The sequence below is a fragment of the Coregonus lavaretus genome (assembly GCF_964263955.1).
Source record: "Coregonus lavaretus genome assembly, contig: HAP1_SCAFFOLD_279, whole genome shotgun sequence".
In the NCBI taxonomy this organism is placed as follows: Eukaryota; Metazoa; Chordata; class Actinopteri; order Salmoniformes; family Salmonidae; genus Coregonus; species Coregonus lavaretus.
In genome coordinates, this window is record NW_028161756.1 from 5,001 (window position 1) to 29,453 (window position 24,453).

Below are 24,453 nucleotides of genomic sequence, written 5' to 3' on the forward strand. Positions count from 1 at the left end.
AGTCCAGCAATGAACAGTTTGGCTTTGAACACTTTAACCTAATTCCATCTCCTTCCACTTTAACCTAATTCCATCTCCTTCCACTTTAACCTAATTCCATCTCCTTCCACTTTAACCTAATTCCATCTCCTTCCACTTTAACCTAATTCCATCTCCTTCCACTTTAACCTAATTCCATCTCCTTCCACTTTAACCTAATTCCATCTCCTTACACATTCTTGACTTTCTCTCTCGTCCCGTGTTTAGGAGTGACTGGGTGACGTCATATAAGGTCCTTGTGAGCAACGACAGTCACACCTGGGTCACCCTGAAGAACGGATCACAAGACCTGGTGAGTAGCTAGCTAAGATCATGATCAATAGCTGTGATTGGGATGGAGATCAATAGCTGTGATTGGGGATGGAGATCAATAGCTGTGATTGGGATGGAGATCAATAGCTGTGATTGGGATGGAGATCAATAGCTGTGATTGGGATGGAGATCAATAGCTGTGATTGGGATGGAGATCAATAGCTGTGATTGGGATGGAGATCAATAGCTGTGATTGGGATGGAGATCAATAGCTGTGATTGGGATGGAGACCAATAGCTGTGATTGGGATGGAGATCAATAGCTGTGATTGGGATGGAGACCAATAGCTGTGATTGGGATGGAGCTCAATAGCTGTGATTGGGATGGAGACCAATAGCTGTGATTGGGATGGAGATCAATAGCTGTGATTGGGATGGAGATCAATAGCTGTGATTGGGATGGAGATCAATAGCTGTGATTGGGATTGAGATCAATAGCTGTGATTGGGATGGAGACCAATAGCTGTGATTGGGATGGAGATCAATAGCTGTGATTGGGATGGAGACCAATAGCTGTGATTGGGATGGAGACCAATAGCTGTGATTGGGATGGAGATCAATAGCTGTGATTGGGATGGAGACCAATAGCTGTGATTGGGATGGAGACCAATAGCTGTGATTGGGATGGAGACCAATAGCTGTGATTGGGATGGAGACCAATAGCTGTGATTGGGATGGAGATCAATAGCTGTGATTGGGATGGAGACCAATAGCTGTGATTGGGATGGAGACCAATAGCTGTGATTGGGATGGAGATCAATAGCTGTGATTGGGATGGAGATCAATAGCTGTGATTGGGATGGAGATCAATAGCTGTGATTGGGATGGAGATCAATAGCTGTGATTGGGATGGAGAACAACGAGGCATGGTTGTTACAGAAGTGCAGGTTTTTGAATGCTCAATATGATATTGTTCTTATGACTTTGTGATGAGGAAGCCAAACACACACAGCCACATGTTCACACTTTCAATACATTCTGGAAGAGTTTGTTTCAGATTCCAATGTCATTATTGATCAGATTCCAATGTCATTATTGATCAGATTCCAATGTCATTATTGATCCGATTCCAATGTCATTATTGATCAGATTCCAATGTTATTATTGATCAGATTCCAATGTTATTATTGATCAGATTCCAATGTCATTATTGATCAGATTCCAATGTCATTATTGATCAGATTCCAATGTCATTATTGATCAGATTCCAATGTCATTATTGATCAGATTCCAATGTCATTATTGATCAGATTCCAATGTCATTATTGATCAGATTTCAATGTCATTATTGATCAGATTCCAATGTCATTATTGATCAGATTTCAATGTCATTATTGATCAGATTCCAATGTCATTATTGATCAGATTCCAATGTCATTATTGATCAGATTTCAATGTCATTATTGATCAGATTCCAATGTCATTAGTGTCAGTGTCAGTAAGTATTACCATCGTCCATAGGTGTACTGCACTATATGCCAGTTACCAATCCATAGTTGCTCATTCACTGTGTTGTTAAACCTCTGCTTGTCTCAGTAGATCTTCATTGGTAACAAGGAGAAAGAGATCCCTGTGTTGTTAAACCTCTCCTTGTCTCAGTAGATCTTCATTGGTAACAAGGAGAAAGAGATCCCTGTGTTGTTAAACCTCTGCTTGTCTCAGTAGATCTTCATTGGTAACAAGGAGAAAGAGATCCCTGTGTTGTTAAACCTCTGCTTGTCTCAGTAGATCTTCATTGGTAACAAGGAGAAATAGATCCCTGTGTTGTTAAACCTCTGCTTGTCTCAGTAGATCTTCATTGGTAACAAGGAGAAAGAGATCCCTGTGTTGAACACGTTTCCTGTGCCTGTAGTGGCTCGTTATATCAGAGTCAACCCTCGCTCCTGGTTCTACAGTGGCAGCATCTGTATGAGAGTGGAGATCCTGGGATGTCCCATGCCAGGTAACTGCAATGTGTACTGTGTGATTTTGCACAGTCAGCATTGATTAAGCTCTCTGTCTTCCAAATGCTAGAGGGAACCAGTCAGCAACTAAACAGGTTACTTCTAGACCACCCGAGTGGGGCAGTGGTCTAAGGCTGTGCCACTAGAGATCCTGGTTCGAATCCAGGCTCTGTCGTAGCCGGCCGTGACCGGGAGACCCATGGGGCGGCACGCAATTGGCCCAGCGTCGTCCAGGGTAGGGGAGGGAATGGCTGGCAGGGATGTAGCTCAGTTGATAGAGCATGGCGTTTGCAACGTCAGGGTTGTGGGTTCGATTCCCACAGTGGGTAGGAAAAAAAAGTAATAATAATGTAAGTAGCTCTGGATAAGAGCGTCTGCTAAATGACTAAAATGTAAATGATATTAGGCTACTCTTTCTTTATTAGAGTGATCCCTCTTTCTTCATTACCTTTATTAGTGTGACCCCTCTTTCTTCATTACCTTTATTAGTGTGACCCCTCTTTCTTCATTACCTTTATTAGTGTGACCCTCTTTCTTCATTACCTTTATTAGTGTGACCCCTCTTTCTTCATTACCTTTATTAGTGTGACCCCTCTTTCTTCAGGCAGCTTTGTTCTGACTTTAACTAGGCTAGTACTGATAGCGAGATAAAACAGCTATCAGGTGGAGAGATGATATATGCCAATAAGGAATGAGGGGGATGATTAGGTGGCCATGATGGTATGTGGCCAGATTGGGAATTTAGCCAGGACACCGGGGTTAACACCCCTAATCTTACGATAAGTGCCATGGGATTTGTAATGACTATAGAAAGTCAGGACACCTGTTTAACGTTCCATCCGAAAGACGGCACCCTACGTAAGGCAATGTCCCCTTCACTGCCCTGGGGCATTGGGATCTTAGTGCACATTTAGACAAATAAAAAAAAGACCTAGCTAGCTAAAAGACTAAATCAACCAATTCCTTTAAAAATTCCAGTTAATTTTCTCAAATCGTGTGATAGGTTTGGTGATGTCATGGCCCTGCCTGATGCTAGAACCTTCGTGGGCGTGGAAGTATGTGTGTGGAAAATAGGACTGTTTCTTCTCGCTTCACCTGACCTGACTTCGGGTCGAATTCCTCGCTCCTCCCTAACCCACGGCTGTCCTGCCTTATCAGTGACTGAAACCAGACTGTTGCCCTTTGGCTCTCTCCTTAGGCATAGTCCTGGAACGGAGCCAGGGGTTAAACATAGTTCAGACAATAAGTTAAACATGGTTAATTTACAGCATGACGGGCGTTGGGACTGAGTGGTACAGAAGAAAGAGGCTTGGAACAGAGCCAGGAAATGGACCTGAGAATGGGCCTACAATGTGTAAGAACTGCCTGCTATGTGTGGGAACTGTATAGGTTTGAGAAATTGATTATGGACCTGCCATGTTTAAGCCATGTTTAAGTATCGATTGATAGGTTTGGGAATCAATTAGGGGGTCAGAACAGAGCCAGGAAATGGCTCTGCTATTTTTACAATGACATGGCTTGGTCCCGCCACTGTTGTTTCCAGACGCTGAATATAGAGGGAAGAGAAGTCAGATATCGCCACTGTTATAAAATAAGGAAGTGGGCGGAGGTGAAAACTGGAGATGGTGATGGAGGAACTGTATATAAACTGAGAGCTGAGAGGTGGAAAGGGAGATGCTCTGCAGACCACCTCGGCTCTATTATCTGTGTAATAAAGTCTCTCTTAATTCTACAAAAACTATGAAAGTACTTTGTATATTCGACTGAGGACAAAGACAATTTTCTACATCAACAGTAACTGAATGCCTCGATGCCTATCCGCCTGCTTTATTTTACATTACACACCCACACAATGGCAACTCAAATACCTTCTTCCTCCACGTTAGTGGAATTTATTTAAAAAAAAAATAGATTCCAATTTAAAAAGGTAAAAATGTAGGGACAAAGCAGTTATCACAAAGGACACAATGAACCACCTGGAGAGGAATAGTTAATAGGAATAATATGAACACCTCAAAATGAAAAGGACTTGAGGAAGACACAATCAGAAATCAACACTGTTGCAGAACCATCTATAACATATGGATAAAACCCTGTAGACTGGTGAAACAAAGGGGAAACGTGACTGTAGTTAGCTACTTTCCCAACCTAGAACCCTAGAAAGCTGAAGGTAATTCAGTATACTGAAGGTAATTCAAGTAATTCAGTATATACTGTATACCTAAAAGCCTAAGATAGTAAAGTTAAAACACTTGTTTTAACAAACAATAAAAACCTTCGGGGCGCCCCGAAAATAATTTTACAAAGATCGGTCCTTTTCCTTGGACCCGAGGAGTGAGAGCGTAGGTAGCTAGCATCCGTCTACAAATAGGCCAAGGATTCCACGGAATTTAGCCGGTGGAGTAAACAACCGGAGAGCTCCATCGAAGCCGAGAGGTAACTTGTAGAACAACTGCAGCTGGTGAGGATGTAGTAGCAGGATGCTGCTGCTGGAGGGGCTAGCTAGCTAGCTGTACCGACTAGCTTGGCTAGCAGGCAGTTCGTTCGTCTGTCCCTCGAGGATGACGACGAATCCGGTGAATCACAACATTTAACAGAGAACAGCGAGTGAAAAGATGCCACACTGATACTGTCCCTGACGGTTAAACACAAGCAAATAAACGTTGGGTGTCTCAAAACTCTTAGCCAACTCTTGTCGTTCCCCAAGATCACCTCAGGCCAATTTGTGTGTACCCCGCCAATCCGCTTCACTCCACACCTGACGTGGACGTGGGCAGTTCCAGAACGAGGACGCGAGCACTGCCACACAATAAAACTAAACCCAGTCTTTACAGGGGGATATACCACAGGAGGCTGCTGAGGGGAGGACGGCTGATAATAATGTCTGGAATGGAGTCAATGGAACGGCATCAAACACCATGGAAACTATGTTTTTATTGTATCTGATACCATTCCATTCATTCCGCTGCAGCCCATTACCACATGCCTGTCCTCCCCAATTAAGGCTCCACCAACCTCCTGTTTGTAGTATTGTTACTGTGACCGATTGATCATTACCAGACCCTATCTAGCTCTTCAGTTGACACACATATACTGCAGTAGATGTAATGATTTGTTCAATGACAATGATAATGTGATGTGTTTGTTGTCAGACTCTCAGAATTATTACCACAGACGGAATGAGATCACAACAACAGACAACCTGGACTTCAAACATCACAGCTACAAAGAGATGAGGCATGTAAGTAGAGTAATGCTGGACAGACACTGCACTACATGACAGAGTAATGCTGGGCAGACACTACACTACACTACAGAGTAATGCTGGGCAGACACTGCACTACATGACAGAGTAATGCTGGGCAGACACTGCACTACATGACAGAGTAATGCTGGGCAGACACTACTCTACATGACAGAGTAATGCTGGACAGACACTACACTACATGACAGAGTAATGCTGGGCAGACACTACACTACACTACATGACAGAGTAATGCTGGGCAGACACTACTCTACATGACAGAGTAATGCTGGGCAGACACTGCACTACATGACAGAGTAATGCTGGGCAGACACTGCACTACATGACAGAGTAATGCTGGACACCAATACTACTCTACATGACAGAGTAATGCTGGACAGACACTGGACTACATGACTGAGTAATGCTGGGCAGACACTACACTACATGACTGAGTAATGCTGGGCAGACACTACACTACATGACAGAGTAATGCTGGGCAGACACTACTCTACATGACAGAGTAATGCTGGGAAGACACTACTCTACACGACAGAGTAATGCTGGACACCAACACTACATGACTGAGTAATGCTGGACAGACACTGGACTACATGACTGAGTAATGCTGGGCAGACACTACACTACATGACTGAGTAATGCTGGGCAGACACTACACTACACTACATGACAGAGTAATGCTGGGCAGACACTACTCTACATGACAGAGTAATGCTGGGCAGACACTACACTACATGACAGAGTAATGCTGGGCAGACACTACTCTACACGACAGAGTAATGCTGGACAGACACTACACTACACGACAGAGTAATGCTGGGCAGACACTACTCTACATGACAGAGTAATGCTGGACAGACACTACTCTACATGACATGGGCTTTGGTAAAACATTTCACATTTACGTCATTTAGCAGACTTAAACATGGCTCCCCTAACCCATAACCCTTTACATTTTAGTCATGTAGCAGACGCTCTTATCCAGAGCCACTTACAGGAGCAATTATGGTTAAGTGCCTTGCTCAAGGGCACATCGACAGATTTTTTCACCTAGTCGGCTCTGGGATTGGAACCAGCGACCTTCCGGTTACTGGCACAACGCTCTTAACCACTAAGCTACCTGCCGCCCCCCCATTATATTATATGATAACACACACAACATGATCACAGTGGAGTTATGCTGTTGCAGCACATGGGGATGTCACACTTACTCCTCAGCCTGAAGTGTCCCCAATTGAGCCAGCGAATAGTTTGCTTTTCGCTTGGTGCCGACTGGTAAGAAGCCTCAGGAGTAACTTTAAGCGTCAGTTGTCAGAGCAGCTTACCGATCACTGCACCTGTACACAGCCCATCTGAAATTAGCCCACCCAATTACCTCATCCCCATATTGTTATTTATTTTGCTAATTTGCACCCCAGTATCTCTATTTGCACATCATCTTCTGCACATCTATCATTCCAGTGTTAATACGAAATTGTAACTATTTTGCACTATGGCCTATTTATTGCCTTACCTCCATAACTTACTACATTCGCACACACTGTATATATATTTTCTGTTGTATTTTTGACTTTATGTTTTGTTTTACCCCATATGTAACTCTGTGTTGTTGTTTTTATCGCACTGCTTTGCTTTATCTTGGCCAGGTCGCAGTTGTAAATGAGAACTTGTTCTCAACTGGCTTACCTGGTTAAATAAAGGTGAAACATATTTTTTTTTTTTAAAGAAGGAGGGCAGTCACGTGTGCTAGCAACACAGAGTAGGCGCCAGGTATGGGCAGAATCGGGAGGAAGTGGTACTCGCTAAGCAAGCAACGAGACGTCCTTTACACTATACTCAATATCATACCTGAAATACATTTCACCATGTGGCCTACTGAAAGCTGTGGGACTCTTGTTTATACAAGACTTGTTGATGAAGGTGGTGTAGTGTCGAGTCAATGTTGCTAGTTATTGCTGTCAAACAAAGGAGTCCGCTCATACTGAACCTTGATCATAAGTTTTATTCATATCACAAGATTTCAGCATAAGTGTACAGGTGTCCAGATCACCCGGAGAGCAGTAGTTCCCAATTTGTAATGTCTGCTCTAACCTCTTCTTCGTTTAAACCCAGTATATATAATCTTCCCCAAAATATGGGTGGCTCCCTTTACTGTCCAATCCCCTGTCTACAACACACAGACTTCTCTGTCCTATGTGGGGTGTCACACTAAAACCATTCCCTCTGACACTAAATAAACATCCTCTCAGGTTCCACTTAAAACCATTAACAAAGTCATAATCTTAATACACTACATTCCCCCCTTCGAGACCAACTAAAAGTCTCGAAAACAAAAAGAACAGGATTATGACAAGTAACAATTTCTCTGATTGAGTATCTTTAACAATAAACCAAAAACACTTCTCTCCGGAGTGTAAATACCTTTCTATGAAATATGAACAAATCTTTATGAAGTGTGAATACATTACTATGAAATATGAACAAATCTTTATGGAGTGTGAGAGCGAAAAACCTGTCTGGCAGCCTTCTTCGTTTAAATATCCATCCATCAATCAAGACAGTAAAATTCTCTCACGGCCCCTCTGCCCCAGGCAACCACCTAGGTACTCCAGATCAATTCATAAATCTTTATCAATGCATTTGAAACTATGATGCAATTAGATACACATGAAAGCCCCAGCAAACAAAATACTATCCAAAAATGTCCACTCCCAGGCTGGTCGACCCATCGGACCCTACAGTGGATCTCTATCCCTGCCTAGACTCCATGTCCCTAAGCATTCACGAAATAAACAAAAACATCTAAGATCCCCACATGTATCCAATAACATCAAATATCATTCTACAAAAATTAATACCTAAGAATATGACACAAATTATGTATTACACATGCAAATATGTCTATATTTCATTGCAGACACTGGAATGTAGTCCACTACACTTCATCTCCCCAGCAGTGTCGATCCAATGCATCGTTGATGATGGAATCGGAACCTTTCCACACCTTCCTTGTTCCATCTCCTCCAGTCATTCTCCTTTCATATTGTCCCTTCATATTGTCCTTGTTTGAGTATTTCAATCTCTACATATTCCCCCAAATGCTTCTGGAAGAAAAGAAAAGACCAAACAGTATCTTTTGCAAAACAACACTTTTAAATAAAAACATCAATATCAACTAAGAATATAAAAAACGATATATAAATGATGTATGAATCACATTATCCTATTTCCCCCCTTTGATTCATAACAACATACTAAAATCACACTAATATTGAAAAACATTTTTAAAATGATCAAATAATCAAAAAGGATATTTATCCATCAATACTCCATCCAGTCCCACTTGTCCCTCTTCATCCAGATCAGGAACAGTCAACAACGGCATCTGAGTGTTGTCTCCAGGCATCACAACTCCAACCTATCTCAATATCATAGCTTTCTCAAAGGTCAGTAACAAATTACAAAAGAAACATCACACACAGTGCTATCAAAGCTGCTATTAAAATCTGAACCATCACTGCTCCCACTGGGCCTAACTAATCTTGCAACCAAGACTTCGCTGACCATCCAGCTCCTTCAGATCTACCAAATGCATCCCTTATATTCTTCAATGCATCTATAACACTAGTGATATTATCTGAACTATCTGGAATCAAAGTATAGGTAATATTATCAATATGATCTTCCCAAATTTTACACCATACCATGGAAAAATCCCATTTCTCTCTTAGACTTATCCTCCAATGATAGGCTTCCCAGACTATGAAATTCCTCTAAAATTGGTGCTAGAGCTATCTGCTCCCTTGTAATCAAATGCGATATATTTATGGCTTTAATAACTATCAATGTTGAAAGAGTTAAATTGCTTCTCACTGTTGTTATAATAGACTGAAGTGTTGATGTCCTTGTTGTTACTTCATCCATTCTCCCTAAGACTTTTAACTCCTTACTTGTATTTCCATCTATCACCACTAGTGTCACTACATTCACTCTCTCTTCCTACTAACATTGAAACTTAGCTTACTGTCCTAGAGTTCCTTCAACCCTAGTTTTCCTAACTTTTTTAATCTAACTTTTCTCCTAACTTTTAAAAACTTCTTCCACTGATTTATTCACAAAATCCCTTCCCACCAAATTTTAGAATATGTGATCGGGAAGTCCCAACCTGCTTCTGACTTCTTTACACACAGACTTGGCAAACGATCGAACATCTTTTAGCCTAGTTTGAAATTTATTGGTGTAGGAATGTAACCAAGAATAACAGTCACCCCTTTTAACTTTATTTTTCAGACAGATTGTCTAATAGGCAGTCTAATAGATTCCCAAAAACCCTATTATTTTAAAATCTTCTACCAGACAGCCGTCTAGTGTACATCTTATTGTACAGTTCAATTTACACAATGCATCTCTTCCCAACAATGCAATAGGTATATGTTCTAATACCAGTATGTGTATTTTAATTTCTCTTTGATTTTTATAGCCGAGCTCAATTGGTTCCTTAAGAGTAATCAACGGTTTTACTCCCTCAAATCCTAATTAGTTAATTTTACATAGTGAGATGTTTAACCTCTTTAGGCTCAACACAGATAAAAGCTTTTCCACTATTCGCCTCTCCTCGTCCTTTGTTTTCACTTCAATTGTTGGATATTTTCTTCCTAATCGGTGCTATCATCTGACACCCCCCTTCGGATCTTCTAGGCACTCTAGAATCCTTGCTCCTTTAAGGGTTCACCTGGAGGACAGGTGATCTTCACTTGCTCCTTTATCTTCCTCAGACATTTCCTCTGTTGTTTCCTCCTGGCGCATTGCACTCACAGGTAAAGTGACCAACCTGTCCACAATTATAACACTCTTCTGAAAGTTGCTGGAAGTGTGGCTGAAACCTTCCTCCTCCTTCTAAGCCTTCTCGTCCTCTTCCTCTCCAATTCTGTGTCTGTCCAGAAACTGGCTGTGGATATGAAACAACTGGTACCGCCCTTGGTGGCTTGTACAATTGCGATTGACCTTGTTCAGTTGAAGCTATAGCAGTGATTGTTGATTTGGTTCACTCTGATTCTTCATAACCAAAGCTTCTCTTCTCCTTCTTATTCTCCACCAGTTGTATTTGATTGAGTTTTCTGAGAGTTTCTTGGTCCTGTTCTTTCTGGTTGTTGACATATCAGTATTCTTCAAAAGGTTATATTCTAAGTTCTGTCCTCAAAATATCATCTTCCATCATCTTCTTACTTTTCTCTCTTTCCTTGGCCTCAATGTATTCTTCTCCTCCAATTCTTGGGATCCTTTTCTCAGCAGTTTCTTCTTCTCTTCTGTATCTTCAGCTTCTTGAGTTGTTCCTCCAGTTGTGTTACTTCTTCAAACCATTCGCTTTATCCAGGCATGATACGCATCGGTCTATATCTCTTTCTATTTCTTCTGTGCTAATCATTGTTGAATAAAATCATCTTGAACATAAAGCACCTTTAATCTCCAAGTCTTCATCTTTATCTTCATCTTTCCGAACCTCATTCTTCTCTTAGTTTCCAGACATCTCGGTTTTTTCTTACTTCTGGAGTTTTGGATTCATTTTTATGGTAGTTTCTGCTTGTCCTCTCTCTATTATTCGTTCATCTTCATCTCTGATGCAATAATCACCCTCCTGAACGATCACCGGAAGCTGAGGATAAACGTCCTTACGCTCTACTTCTTCCTCATAAGGTGGGGGTCTTTTTGCTAAATCCGTATGTGAGAAAGGTATACTGACTTCTGCCATTAGTTTTTCTGTCGCCTTCTCTTCCTTTAGCATTTTCTCTATACCTTTGTTTATCTTATCGCTGGAATCTTTTATCAGTTTTTGTTTGAGAATGAAGGGCAACTTAAGAACACCCAGCTCTCTTTGTCTCTTTTCTTTACGTTGTTCCCTTTTTTCCCTTCTTTTGATCTGCTTTATGAATTGACAGAAGCACTTTCATTATGTTGATGACGTCAGGGTTAAGAGTCCCTTCCACTGGCCATGGTTGTTCAATGTCAGGCCAACTTTTGTTCCATTTGCCGGATAACCTTGCAATACTTTAGTTAATGGTATTGCTATTTTGTACTATATCAACAGGTGTAATTACCTTCATAGCCTTGATGTCCTTTTTCCCCATTGTAACAACTATTTTATATTCCTTTATTGTGAATTATTTTATTTTAGACTATATAGCCTATGGCTTCCTCCCTTTAATTTTTAATATAAACCCCCCCCAAAAAAAATTTAACATTTTTTTTCTCCCCTAAATAATAAAAATTAATCAATAAAAATATGAATATTCAAAAAATTAATTTAATTCCCCCCCCCCCCCCCCCAATTAAACAATTAATCAATACATTTATGAATAATCAAAAATAATTTTTTTTTTCTATTTCCCCTTTTTCTAATTTATCAATTAGTGGCTATCTTACCACCTTCAATCAGGAAAAGTATGTATAATAACTATAATCCAGCAACACTACAGTACTCACAAACCCCATTATTTAATAAGCACCCAATTTTACAGAATAATGTCAGTACTCGATTTCCAACACAACTCTAATTAAACCAACTCATGCACAAAAACTCCAATACGCAATTTTTATTTTAATCAATTGATCAATCTTCTGCCAAGTCTTTGCCAAATTGTCATAACATCAAATATCCTGTAGGGGAAGGTTTTTTTGTGAACAAAACAGTACTAGCCTGATATTTGACTCGATCCTCTGTCGCGTCACACCTTGTCACGTGATGTACACGTCAGCACTTCCTGTATCTCTCTCTCCTCCTTCTCGTCTCTCATATGACAGAATAACAAAAGAAACAGACAAGAATTTATTAGTTTATGCAGTCACTGAGCTACTTCAACCATTCAATATTCCTCCAGTCACATTCGCTCTAAGAATTAACTCAGGAATCGCATAAATAGCTCAATAACATTTTTATTTTATTTCTTTACTTAATTATTTTTATTTTTAATCCGTCAACATCTCTCTCTCATTTATCAATTCAATAGGTCTCAAAAAACAGTTTCATCATCAAACAGCCGATGTAACAACCAGAATACACCATTAGACTCTAAATGTCTAATTCTTTGTTCCTCCGTCTGTGTCTCCCCCCTTGCACAGTGTAACAGAGGCATATTCTCCCTACGTCACTCTAGTGTCGTAAAATCACACGCATGCGCAGTACATTCATCAATACGATTTCACCGTGGAAGGGAGCCCTCTCAGCTCTCTCCCCAAGCCAAACAGAGAGTTAACAGTCCCGCTGTAACTCCGTTTTCCCCTCATAGCCAAACAACATTTAACAGAGCTCACAAAGCATAGAACCTAAATTCTACACACACAAACATAATTTAAGAGGCTTTATTCCATCGCAATGGCCCTCTAAGGTCACACATGTTAGCATGTAGCATGTAGCCAATTAGCATTTAGCATTAGCATTTAGCATTAGCATGTATGTAACATGTGGCATTTAACATGTAGCATGTAACCTACATTGCGCCTTAAATTATTTTTTCCTTTGTCCCTAACTTTATGCTGCCGCGAGTTCAATGGATATTCTATGAGCGGTCACGTCAAACAAATGCTTCGTCAAACACCAGCTGAGCGGTAACTTGCAATAGAATGTATATTCCACCGTCTCGAGTCCCAGACTCACCTAAAACACAACTAACGCGTTATAGGATTTGTGGCCCACCATGGAGGTCGCCTGTCTATCAGGTCTTTTCCAGATTCGCAATGCCCTAATTTGTATACGTATCTCTGCCTTATTCACTTCCATCGATTGTTCCTGAATTCCTATCTCTATAGACACTCTATAGGTACTCTCCCCCCTTTTGCGCTGTCTACCAGTGCAAACAAATTTATAATGGTTAGGCCAGACCCCCAGTTCTCAGCAATAAAGCAACACAAAGCACACATCGGTCCCCAGCGGTACATCTCTCCAGCGCACACTCAAATAGCCTCCAAACTAACAAATGCCCAAAGTGGTGAGAAAAACTCACCCTTATCTGGCCATGACTTCGGAACGAGAGTCAGCTTGGCGCATGAATGGAACAAAGGAGACGCAGACCGGTCCCTGTTCGGGCGCCATTTTGTAGTGTCGAGTCAATGTTGCTAGTTATTGCTGTCAAACAAAGGAGTCCGCTCATACTGAACCTTGATCATAAGTTTTATTCATATCACAAGATTTCAGCATAAGTGTACAGGTGTCCAGATCACCCGGAGAGCAGTAGTTCCCAATTTGTAATGTCTGCTCTAACCTCTTCTTCGTTTAAACCCAGTATATATAATCTTCCCCAAAATATGGGTGGCTCCCTTTACTGTCCAATCCCCTGTCTACAACACACAGACTTCTCTGTCCTATGTGGGGTGTCACACTAAAACCATTCCCTCTGACACTAAATAAACATCCTCTCAGGTTCCACTTAAAACCATTAACAAAGTCATAATCTTAATACACTACAGTGGTTAATGAGATCTCTACTGGCTCTACAGCTGATGAAGGTGGTTAATGAGATGTTCTCTACTGGCTCTACAGCTGATGAAGGTGGTTAATGAGATGTTCTCTACTGGCTCTACAGCTGATGAAGGTGGTTAATGAGATGTTCTCTACTGGCTCTACAGCTGATGAAGGTGGTTAATGAGATGTTCTCTACTGGCTCTACAGCTGATGAAGGTGGTTAATGAGATGTTCTCTACTGGCTCTACAGCTGATGAAGGTGGTTAATGAGATGTTCTCTACTGGCTCTACAGCTGATGAAGGTGGTTAATGAGATGTTCTCTACTGGCTCTACAGCTGATGAAGGTGGTTAATGAGATGTGCCCCAACATCACAAGGATCTACAACATCGGCAGGAGCCACAGCGGACAGAAACTGTACGCCATCGAGATCTCAGACAACCCCGGAGAGCATGAACGAGGTAAGACCACAGAAAGGGTTCAGATCGGATCTTTACACTTGATTCATTCCTAGAAGTAAAGTTCTCTGGGTTCAAGTGGTTAGGTGAACATTGTTTTATTATCACATAACATGTTTCATCTTTTCATCGTACGCCTTTTCACATTTTGTTTAGTTGGCAAATCTTACCTTTCTCTCTCTCTCTCTCTCTCTCTCTCTCTCTCTCTCTCTCTCTCTGTCTCTGTCTCTGTCTCTGTCTCTATCTCTCTCTCTCTCTGTCTCTATCTCTCTCTCTCTCTCTCTCTCTCTGTCTCTCTCTCTCTCTGTCTCTGTCTCTGTCTCTGTCTCTGTCTCTGTCTCTGTCTCTCTCTCTCTCTCTCTCTCTCTCTCTCTCTCTCTCTCTCTCTCTCTCTCTCTCTCTCTCTCTCTCTCTCTCTCTCTCTCTCTCTCTCCTCCCTCCCTCCCTCCTTCCTCTCCCAGGTGAACCAGAGTTTCGCTACACGGCCGGTTCCCATGGTAACGAGGTGCTGGGCCGAGAGCTGCTCCTGCTGCTGATACAGTTCATGTGTCAGGAGTACCTGTCGGGTAACCCACGGATACGTCACCTGGTGCACGAGACCAGGATACACCTGCTCCCCTCCGTCAACCCCGACGGGTACGACAAAGCCTTTGAAGTGGTAGGTGTGTGAGTGTCCGAAAGACACAAACGCTACAGCTGATATTGCAAATATTGACTCCATCATCAAGGCTGTACTGAACCATTCAACTGACTCTTCTGAGACGCATGTTGGGAGTCTTTTGCTTATCAGCCATATGATTGTCAGATGAAAGATTACCCTTTTCAAAGTCAGAAGTCTTGTATGTCAGCCATATGATTGTCAGATTAAAGATTCTCCTTTTCAAAGTCAGAAGTCTTGTATATCAGCCATATGATTGTCAGATGAAAGATTCTCCTTTTCAAAGTCAGAAGTCTTGTATATCAGCAATATGATTGTCAGATGAAAGATTCTCCTTTTCAAAGTCAGAAGTCTTGTATATCAGCCATATGATTGTCAGATGAAAGATTCTCCTCTTCAAAGTCAGAAGTCTTGTATATAAGCCATATGATTGTCAGATGAAAGATTCTCCTCTTCAAAGTCAGAAGTCTTGTATATCAGCCATATGATTATCAGATGAATGATTCTCCTCTTCAAAGTCAGAAGTCTTGTATATCAGCCAGATGATTGTCAGATGAAAGATTCTCCTCTTCAAAGTCAGAAGTCTTGTATATCAGCCATATGATTATCAGATGAATGATTCTCCTCTTCAAAGTCAGAAGTCTTGTATATCAGCCAGATGATTGTCAGATGAAAGATTCTCCTCTTCAAAGTCAGAAGTCTTGTATATCAGCAATATGATTGTCAGATGAAAGATTATCCTCTTCAAAGTCAGAAGTCTTGTATATCAGACATATGATTGTCAGATGAAAGATTATCCTCTTCAAAGTCAGAAGTCTTGTATATCAGCCATATGATTGTCAGATGAAAGATTCTCCTCTTCAAAGTCAGAAGTCTTGTATATCAGCCATATGATTGTCAGATGAAAGATTCTCCTCTTCAAAGTCAGAAGTCTTGTATATCAGCCATATGATTGTCAGATGAAAGATTCACCTCTTCAAAGTCAGAAGTCTTGTATATCAGCCATATGATTGTCAGATTAAAGATTCTCCTTTTCAAAGTCTTGTATATCAGCCATATGAGCCATATGAAAGATTCTCCTCTTCAAAGTCAGAAGTCTTGTATATCAGCCATATGATTGTCAGATTAAAGATTCACCTCTTCAAAGTCAGAAGTCTTGTATATCAGCCATATGATTGTCAGATGAAAGATTCTCCTCTTCAAAGTCAGAAGTCTTGTATATCAGCCAGATGATTGTCAGATGAAAGATTCTCCTCTTCAAAGTCAGAAGTCTTGTATATCAGCCATATGATTGTCAGATGAAAGATTCTCCTCTTCAAAGTCAGAAGTCTTGTATATCAGCCATATGATTATCAGATGAAAGATTCTCCTCTTCAAAGTCAGAAGTCTTGTATATCAGCCATATGATTGTCAGATGAAAGATTCTCCTTTTCAAAGTCAGAAGTCTTGTATATCAGCCATATGATTGTCAGATGAAAGATTCTCCTCTTCAAAGTCAGAAGTCTTGTATATCAGCCAGATGATTGTCAGATGAAAGATTCTCCTCTTCAAAGTCAGAAGTCTTGTATATCAGCCATATGATTATCAGATGAAAGAAGATCCTCTTCAAAGTCAGAAGTCTTGTATATCAGCCAGATGATTGTCAGATGAAAGATTCTCCTCTTCAAAGTCAGAAGTCTTGTATATCAGACATATGATTGTCAGATGAAAGATTCTCCTCTTCAAAGTCAGAAGTCTTGTATATCAGCCAGATGATTGTCAGATGAAAGATTCTCCTCTTCAAAGTCAGAAGTCTTGTATATCAGCAATATGATTGTCAGATTAAAGATTCACCTCTTCAAAGTCAGAAGTCTTGTATATCAGCCATATGATTGTCAGATTAAAGATTCTCCTTTTCAAAGTCTTGTATATCAGCCATATGAGCCATATGAAAAATTCTCCTCTTCAAAGTCAGAAGTCTTGTATATCAGCCATATGATTGTCAGATTAAAGATTCACCTCTTCAAAGTCAGAAGTCTTGTATATCAGCCATATGATTGTCAGATGAAAGATTCTCCTCTTCAAAGTCAGAAGTCTTGTATATCAGCCAGATGATTGTCAGATGAAAGATTCTCCTCTTCAAAGTCAGAAGTCTTGTATATCAGCCATATGATTGTCAGATGAAAGATTCTCCTCTTCAAAGTCAGAAGTCTTGTATATCAGCCACATGATTGTCAGATGAAAGATTCTCCTCTTCAAAGTCAGAAGTCTTGTATATCAGCCATATGATTATCAGATGAAAGATTCTCCTCTTCAAAGTCAGAAGTCTTGTATATCAGCCAGATGATTGTCAGATGAAAGATTCTCCTCTTCAAAGTCAGAAGTCTTGTATATCAGCCAGATGATTGTCAGATTAAAGATTCTCCTCTTCAAAGTCAGAAGTCTTGTATATCAGCCAGATGATTGTCAGATGAAAGATTCTCCTCTTCAAAGTCAGAGGTCTTGTATATCAGCCATGTGAGCCATATGAAAGATTCTCCTCTTCAAAGTCAAAAGTCTTGTATATCAGCCATATTATTGTCAGATTAAAGATTCACCTCTTCAAAGTCAGAAGTCTTGTATATCAGCCATATGATTGTCAGATTAAAGATTCTCCTTTTCAAAGTCTTGTATATCAGCCATATGAGCCATATGAAAGATTCTCCTCTTCAAAGTCAGAAGTCTTGTATATCAGACATATGATTGTCAGATGAAAGATTCTCCTCTTCAAAGTCAGAAGTCTTGTATATCAGCCAGATGATTGTCAGATGAAAGATTCTCCTCTTCAAAGTCAGAAGTCTTGTATATCAGCCATATGATTGTCAGATGAAAGATTCTCCTCTTCAAAGTCAGAAGTCTTGTATATCAGCCATATGATTGTCAGATGAAAGATTCTCCTCTTCAAAGTCAGAAGTCTTGTATATCAGCCATATGATTGTCAGATGAAAGATTCTCCTCTTCAAAGTCAGAAGTCTTGTATATCAGCCATATGATTGTCAGATTAAAGATTCTCCTCTTCAAAGTCAGAAGTCTTGTATATCAGCCATATGATTGTCAGATTAAAGATTCTCCTTTTCAACGTCAGAAGTCTTGTATATCAGCCATATGATTGTCAGATGAAAGATTCTCCTCTTCAAAGTCAGAAGTCCAAAGCATCCACTACCGTGATTCCAGTGGCGGTTGGTGCCGTTGAAGCTGAAGGAGGATGATAATTGTTTTTTATCAGCATGGCCTTATTTCTATTACAGCATATTGGATGACTGTCATTCATATTCCATTCACCCAGCTCAATGTAACAGCGATAGGTTTAGGCTACTACATGATACTCTAATGTTCCCTATACCCATCATGAGGTTGCTACAACCTAGCCTATGAATGAAAGTTTAAAACATATGTGCACAGGTCAAGAGACATTTGAGTAATCAAGGTGACAGACATTGACACATTCAATACCGCCTTGCACACTCTGGCCTGCATCTAGCTGATCTAGGGTGTAATCATTAGTCCATCATAGTTTTTTTTGTTTTTTTTTGGGGGGGGGGGTTTACTTTAGGGGGTAGATCAGCTTTAGTATTGCAGATAGATTGTAGCTTCCAACAATGTAACTGTCTGCATCATTTCCAATCCCTCATATATTTTCTGTAAATATATATATATATACATATATTTTAAAAATATATTTTCCTTTATTATTTCCCCCTAACCCTACCATCCCTCCCCTAATTGGAGTAAACTAATGGACAACAACACTTAGGCTTCTACTTCCAGCTTATACATACTATATACATTTTACGGACAGAATGTATTTTACAATAGTTATCTTTTGTTTGTTTTTAATCCCATCCTTCAGCTACCCTCAACCCCTCCCATCTATCTCTGAAGACCATCCCGTTTTGATTTCTATTTGCCATATATTTTTATCTGTACTGTGATGTTTCACAAAGGTTCTGAACCTTTCTATTCTCATAGTTTCTACAGATTGTAAATTGAAGATAAAATGTTTTGCTAAGAGTATTATTATATTATTGATTGATTGACTATGACTTTTCAGATCACCCAGTAGTGCTATCTGCAGGGTTAGCTCCAGGTAAATGGTGCAATTCTTCAGCCATTCCTGAACCTGCGACCAAAAACAAGCTACATATGGACAGTACCAAAACAAATGATCTAATGATTCTGTCTCTTCGCAGGAAAATCTGCAGAGCTGGGATGGTTGTATCCCCCATATACAGTGGGGAGAACAAGTATTTGATACACTGCCGATTTTGCAAGTTTTCCTACTTACAAAGCATGTAAAGTCTGTAATTTTTTATCATAGGTACACTTCAACTGTGAGAGACGGAATCTAAAACAAAAACCCAGAAAATCACATTGTATGATTTTTAAGTAATTAATTTGCATTTTATTGCATGACATAAGTATTTGATACATCAGAAAAGCAGAATTTAATATTTGGTACAGAAACCTTTGTTTGCAATTACAGAGATCATACGTTTCCTGTAGGTCTTGACCAGGTTTGCACACACTGCAGCAGGGATTTTGGCCCACTCCTCCATACAGACCTTCTCCAGATCCTTCAGGTTTCGGGGCTGTCGCTGGGCAATACGGACTTTCAGCTCCCTCCAAAGATTTTCTATTGGGTTCAGGTCTGGAGACTGGCCAGGCCACTCCAGGACCTTGAGATGCTTCTTACGGAGCCACTCCTTAGTTGCCCTGGCTGTGTGTTTCGGGTCGTTGTCATGCTGGAAGACCCAGTCACGACCCATCTTCAACGCTCTTACTGAGGGAAGGAGGTTGTTGGCCAAGATCTCGCGATACATGGCCCCATCCATCCTCCCCTCAATACGGTGCAGTCGCCCTGTCCCCTTTGCAGAAAAGCATCCCCAAAGAATGATGTTTCCACCTCCATGCTTCACGGTTGGGATGGTGTTCTTGGGGTTGTACTCATCCTTCTTCTTCCTCCAAACACGGCGAGTGGAGTTTTGACCAAAAAGCTCTATTTTTGTCTCATCAGACCACATGACCTTCTCCCATTCCTCCTCTGGATCATCCAGATGGTCATTGGCAAACTTCAGATGGGCCTGGACATGTGCTGGCTTGAGCAGGGGGACCTTGCGTGCGCTGCAGGATTTTTTATCCATGACGGCGTAGTGTGTTACTAATGGTTTTCTTTGAGACTGTGGTCCCAGCTCTCTTCAGGTCATTGACCAGGTCCTGGCGTGTAGTTCTGGGCTGATCCCTCACCTTCCTCATGATCATTGATGCCCCACGAGGTGAGATCTTGCATGGAGCCCCAGACCGAGGGTGATTGACTGTCATCTTGAACTTCTTCCATTTTCTAATAATTGCGCCAACAGTTGTTGCCTTCTAACCAAGCTGCTTGCCTATTGTCCTGTAGCCCATCCCAGCCTTGTGCAGGTCTACAATTTTATCCCTGATGTCCTTACACAGCTCTCTGGTCTTGGCCATTGTGGAGAGGTTGGAGTCTGTTTGATTGAGTGTGTGGACAGGTGTCTTTATACAGGTAATGAGTTCAAACAGGTGCAGTTAATACAGGTAATGAGTGGAGAACAGGAGGGCTTCTTAAAGAAATACTAACAGGTCTGTGAGAGCCGGAATTCTTACTGGTTGGTAGGTGATCAAATACTTATGTCATGCAATAAAATGCAAATGAATTACTTAAAAATCATACAATGTGATTTTCTGGATTTATGTTTTAGATTCCGTCTCTCACAGTTGAAGTGTACCTATGATAAAAATTACAGACCTCTACATGCTTTGTAAGAAGGAATACCTGCAAAATCGGCAGTGTATCAAATACTTGTTCTCCCCACTGTATATAACATTCTATTGGTTGCAAGAATTTTGTATAATAATTTGAAATTGAAAAATTCTATGTTTTGAATCCGGCGTCTTTTTGTGTATCAGTTCATAAACCATGTGCCATGGAATCGGTACATCGAAAATCTATTCCCGACTATTTTGCAATTTATATTGCACAGCTGTACTTTTTTTGGTCCATAAATGAAACTGGTATACATTTTTATTTATCACAGTTTTCCTTAACCAATTATGTTCTTTAATGCGGCCGACAGACAAGTTCCTTACTTTTTCCCCCTTCCACTTGCCTCTTCCATTTTTGCAATAATGCTGCAATTAGTTGATTGTAATTTTGGGTAGAGCAGACATGTTCATATATTTTTGTTAGCTGCATGTGTGACATAACTCCACCAGTCTTATTTATGATATAATTTACAAAGATTATAAATATGTTTTTTTTATCCAAAAATATATATTTTTTTATCAATTAGTATATTTGAGTTTAACCATAATATTTGTTTTTATTATTTGTTCTGTGTTTTCTGGTGGATTAAACTGAAATTGTAACCAACTTTCTATGGCTTGCTTTAAAAATAGTGATATTTTGGAGATTTCATTTTCAAATAACCAAAAGTGAGAGGTTGTAATCTGAATAAAGGGAAAAGGGCCATTCTTGAACATGGGGTGAGACATTCTTGCTAATTTGCTAGAGAACCAGTTTGGATTTAAATATAACTTTTGTATGACTGAAGCTTTTAGTGATAGGTCTAATGCTTTAATATTTAAACATTTCTGCCCTCCAAATTCATATTCATTATATAAATAGGCCCGTTTAATTATGTCTGGCTTGCCTTTCCAAATAAAATTGAATATTTTTTGCTCATATAATTTAAAAAAACAAGTCGCTAGGTGTAGGCAAGGCCATAATCAAATAGGTAAACTGAGATATGACTAAAGAGTTCATCAGGGAGATCTTTTCACAAATTGACAGGTATTATCCTTTCCATGGTAGCAAGATCTTATCTATTTTTGCTAACTTTCTATTAAAATGTGTTGTAGTGAGATCATTTATTTAATTTGGGATATGTATTCCGAGTATATCCACATCACCATCAGAGCATTTTATTGGTAAACTACATGGTAATAAATAGATATGCCGATAGTGGACAACCTTGTTTCACTCCTCTTGACAGTTTAAAAGTCAGAGTATATCCACATCACCATCAGAGCATTTTATTGGTTCAACTATAGTCTTTCTCTCTCTTTGAGTAAACTACTCATCACATTTTATGCACTGCAGTGCTAGCTACAGTGCCTTGCAAAAGTATTCAGCCCCCTTGGCATTTTTCCTATTTTGTTGCATTACAACCTGTAATTTAAATGGATTTTTATTTGGATTTCATTAATGGACATACACAAAATAGTCCAAATTGGTGAAGTGAAACAAATAAAATAAAAACGTAATAAAATAAAAATTATAATAACTTATTTCAAAAAATTCAAAAAAATAAATAACGGAAAAGTGGTGCATGCATATGTATTCACCCCCTTTGCTATGAAGCCCCTTAAATAAGATATTTGTTGTGACTATATTTAGTATAGTTTTATTTAAAAAGGACCACTTTTTTAATGTTTCATTATAATAAAAAAATGAAATTGACTGAGGAGGATGGTCCTCCCCTTCCTCCTCTGAGGAGCCTCCACTGAGTGATTCATTTAAAACCATGTCTTAATTACCTGCTCTCACGTGTCACCATGTGTCACTCTCCTGTTGTCCCTCAGGGTTCAGAGCTGAGTGGCTGGTCCCTGGGTCGGTGGAGTCAGGACGGAGTAGACATCCACCATAACTTCCCTGACCTTAACTCCATCCTGTGGGAGGCTGAAACAAAGAAATGGATCCCCAGGAAGATGCTCAACCACCATGTGCCAATCCCCGAATGGTACCAGTCCAAGAACTCCACGGTCAGTCAATGCCACACAAAATTCTGATGTGTTTGAAAGTCATTGATAGGGGAATCTCGGACATCCAGAACTAGAAAAGAGAAACTAGAAAAGATACTATCGAGACTAGCGAAGTCACCACCCCCCTTAACGAAAACTCGCAGCCAGATTCGGGCAAGTCTATGGGCCAAATGTCCCTTCCCCTTACTAAATTCGAAAGATGCGGGCACCTGTGAAATCGTGATTTGTCCAAATGATAATTTACGAAAAAACTGAGCACCGGAACAAAGTTCCTTGTTAGTCGTCGCATCCCACAGTTTGTTGACAGACGCTACGATACTATCCCATGTTACGCCCAAGAGAGATTATTGATAGGGTACTTCCCAATCCAACGGGTTCTGTTTGTAAACTGGTTGTAATAATGTCATTTAAACCAGCTTTGCCAGCTGAGAATTTGTTTGAAAGTCATTCGATAGGGTACTTCTGGTTCTCATCCTGTCACAATGACTCCATGACAGATAGGGTCCTTCTGGTTCTCATCCTGTCACAATGACTCCATGACAGATAGGGTACTTCTGGTTCTCATCCTGTCACAATGACTCCATGACAGATAGGGTCCATCTGGTTCTCATCCTGTCACAATGACTCCATGACAGATGGGCTTTTTACTCCTTTTATCAAGATTCATAATTTTAGAGCCTCTCTGCTCATTTAAATGTACAATTCCCAGATAGTGATGGTATGTGATTTTATAAGAGTGTAATGCCAACACACTGGGACTGAGGGCGGAGCTCATTATAGACACGAGGGTCTACATTAGCACATAGCTGGGTGTTCAGTTCATCACGACACAGAGCTGATTAGAGGTCTATTTAGGGGATAACTTGTGTTGTGATGAACTGAACACCCAGCTATGTGCTAATGTAGACCCTCGTGTCTATAATGAGCTCCGCCCTCAGTCCCAGTGTGTTGGCATGACTCACCTCCACCAATGACTCACACTCTGGGCTGGGATGAGCTAGATCTGCCCCGGCTACACTGAGATGGGATTCACACCTGTGTCCAGGAAGCAGTGAATTGAACTGTCCTCATTTCCCTCTCTAGCCCTCCCTGACTCCCCGACTTCATTAAATGTGTTGACTGATTTCCAACCACCTATTTTTCATATATCTGATTCCCACTTGAGGCCTTTTAGTGCCACTCTACCCACCTACTGTCACGCCCTGACTTATGGGACTCTAGTATGTTGAGTCAGGGTGTGGATATCTATGTTATTATTTCTATGTTTACATTCTAGGTTTGTGTTTCTATGTTTGGCCGGGTGTGATTCCCAATCAGAGGCAGCTGTCGCTCGTTGTCTCTGATTGGGGATCATACTTAGGCAGCCTGTTAGTTATCATTAGTTGTGGGATCTTGTTCCATGTAGAGGCTTGTATTGGGTTTAGCCTGAGGACTTCATGTTACGTTGTTTTGTTGTTTTTGTTTTTAGTGTTTATCGTTATAATAAACATGTATGCATTTCACGCTGCGCCTTGGTCCGACCCGT

At 40.4% G+C, this 24,453-nt stretch overlaps 1 protein-coding gene across 1 annotated transcript in view; it reads left to right on the forward strand.

The window, feature by feature from the left end:
• Positions 1–246: 246 nt before the first annotated feature.
• LOC311120151 (inactive carboxypeptidase-like protein X2) overlaps positions 247–24,453 on the forward strand; it is a gene marked incomplete at its 5' end in the record, with an annotated part of 35,196 nt that continues 10,989 nt past the window's right edge. Inside the window, 6 exons of the mRNA XM_084194767.1 lie at positions 247–331; positions 2,142–2,292; positions 5,446–5,534; positions 14,350–14,473; positions 14,932–15,128; positions 22,749–22,928. Coding sequence (XP_084050893.1) covers positions 247–331; positions 2,142–2,292; positions 5,446–5,534; positions 14,350–14,473; positions 14,932–15,128; positions 22,749–22,928 — 826 coding nt within the window. The remainder of the gene's footprint in view (positions 332–2,141; positions 2,293–5,445; positions 5,535–14,349; positions 14,474–14,931; positions 15,129–22,748; positions 22,929–24,453) is intronic.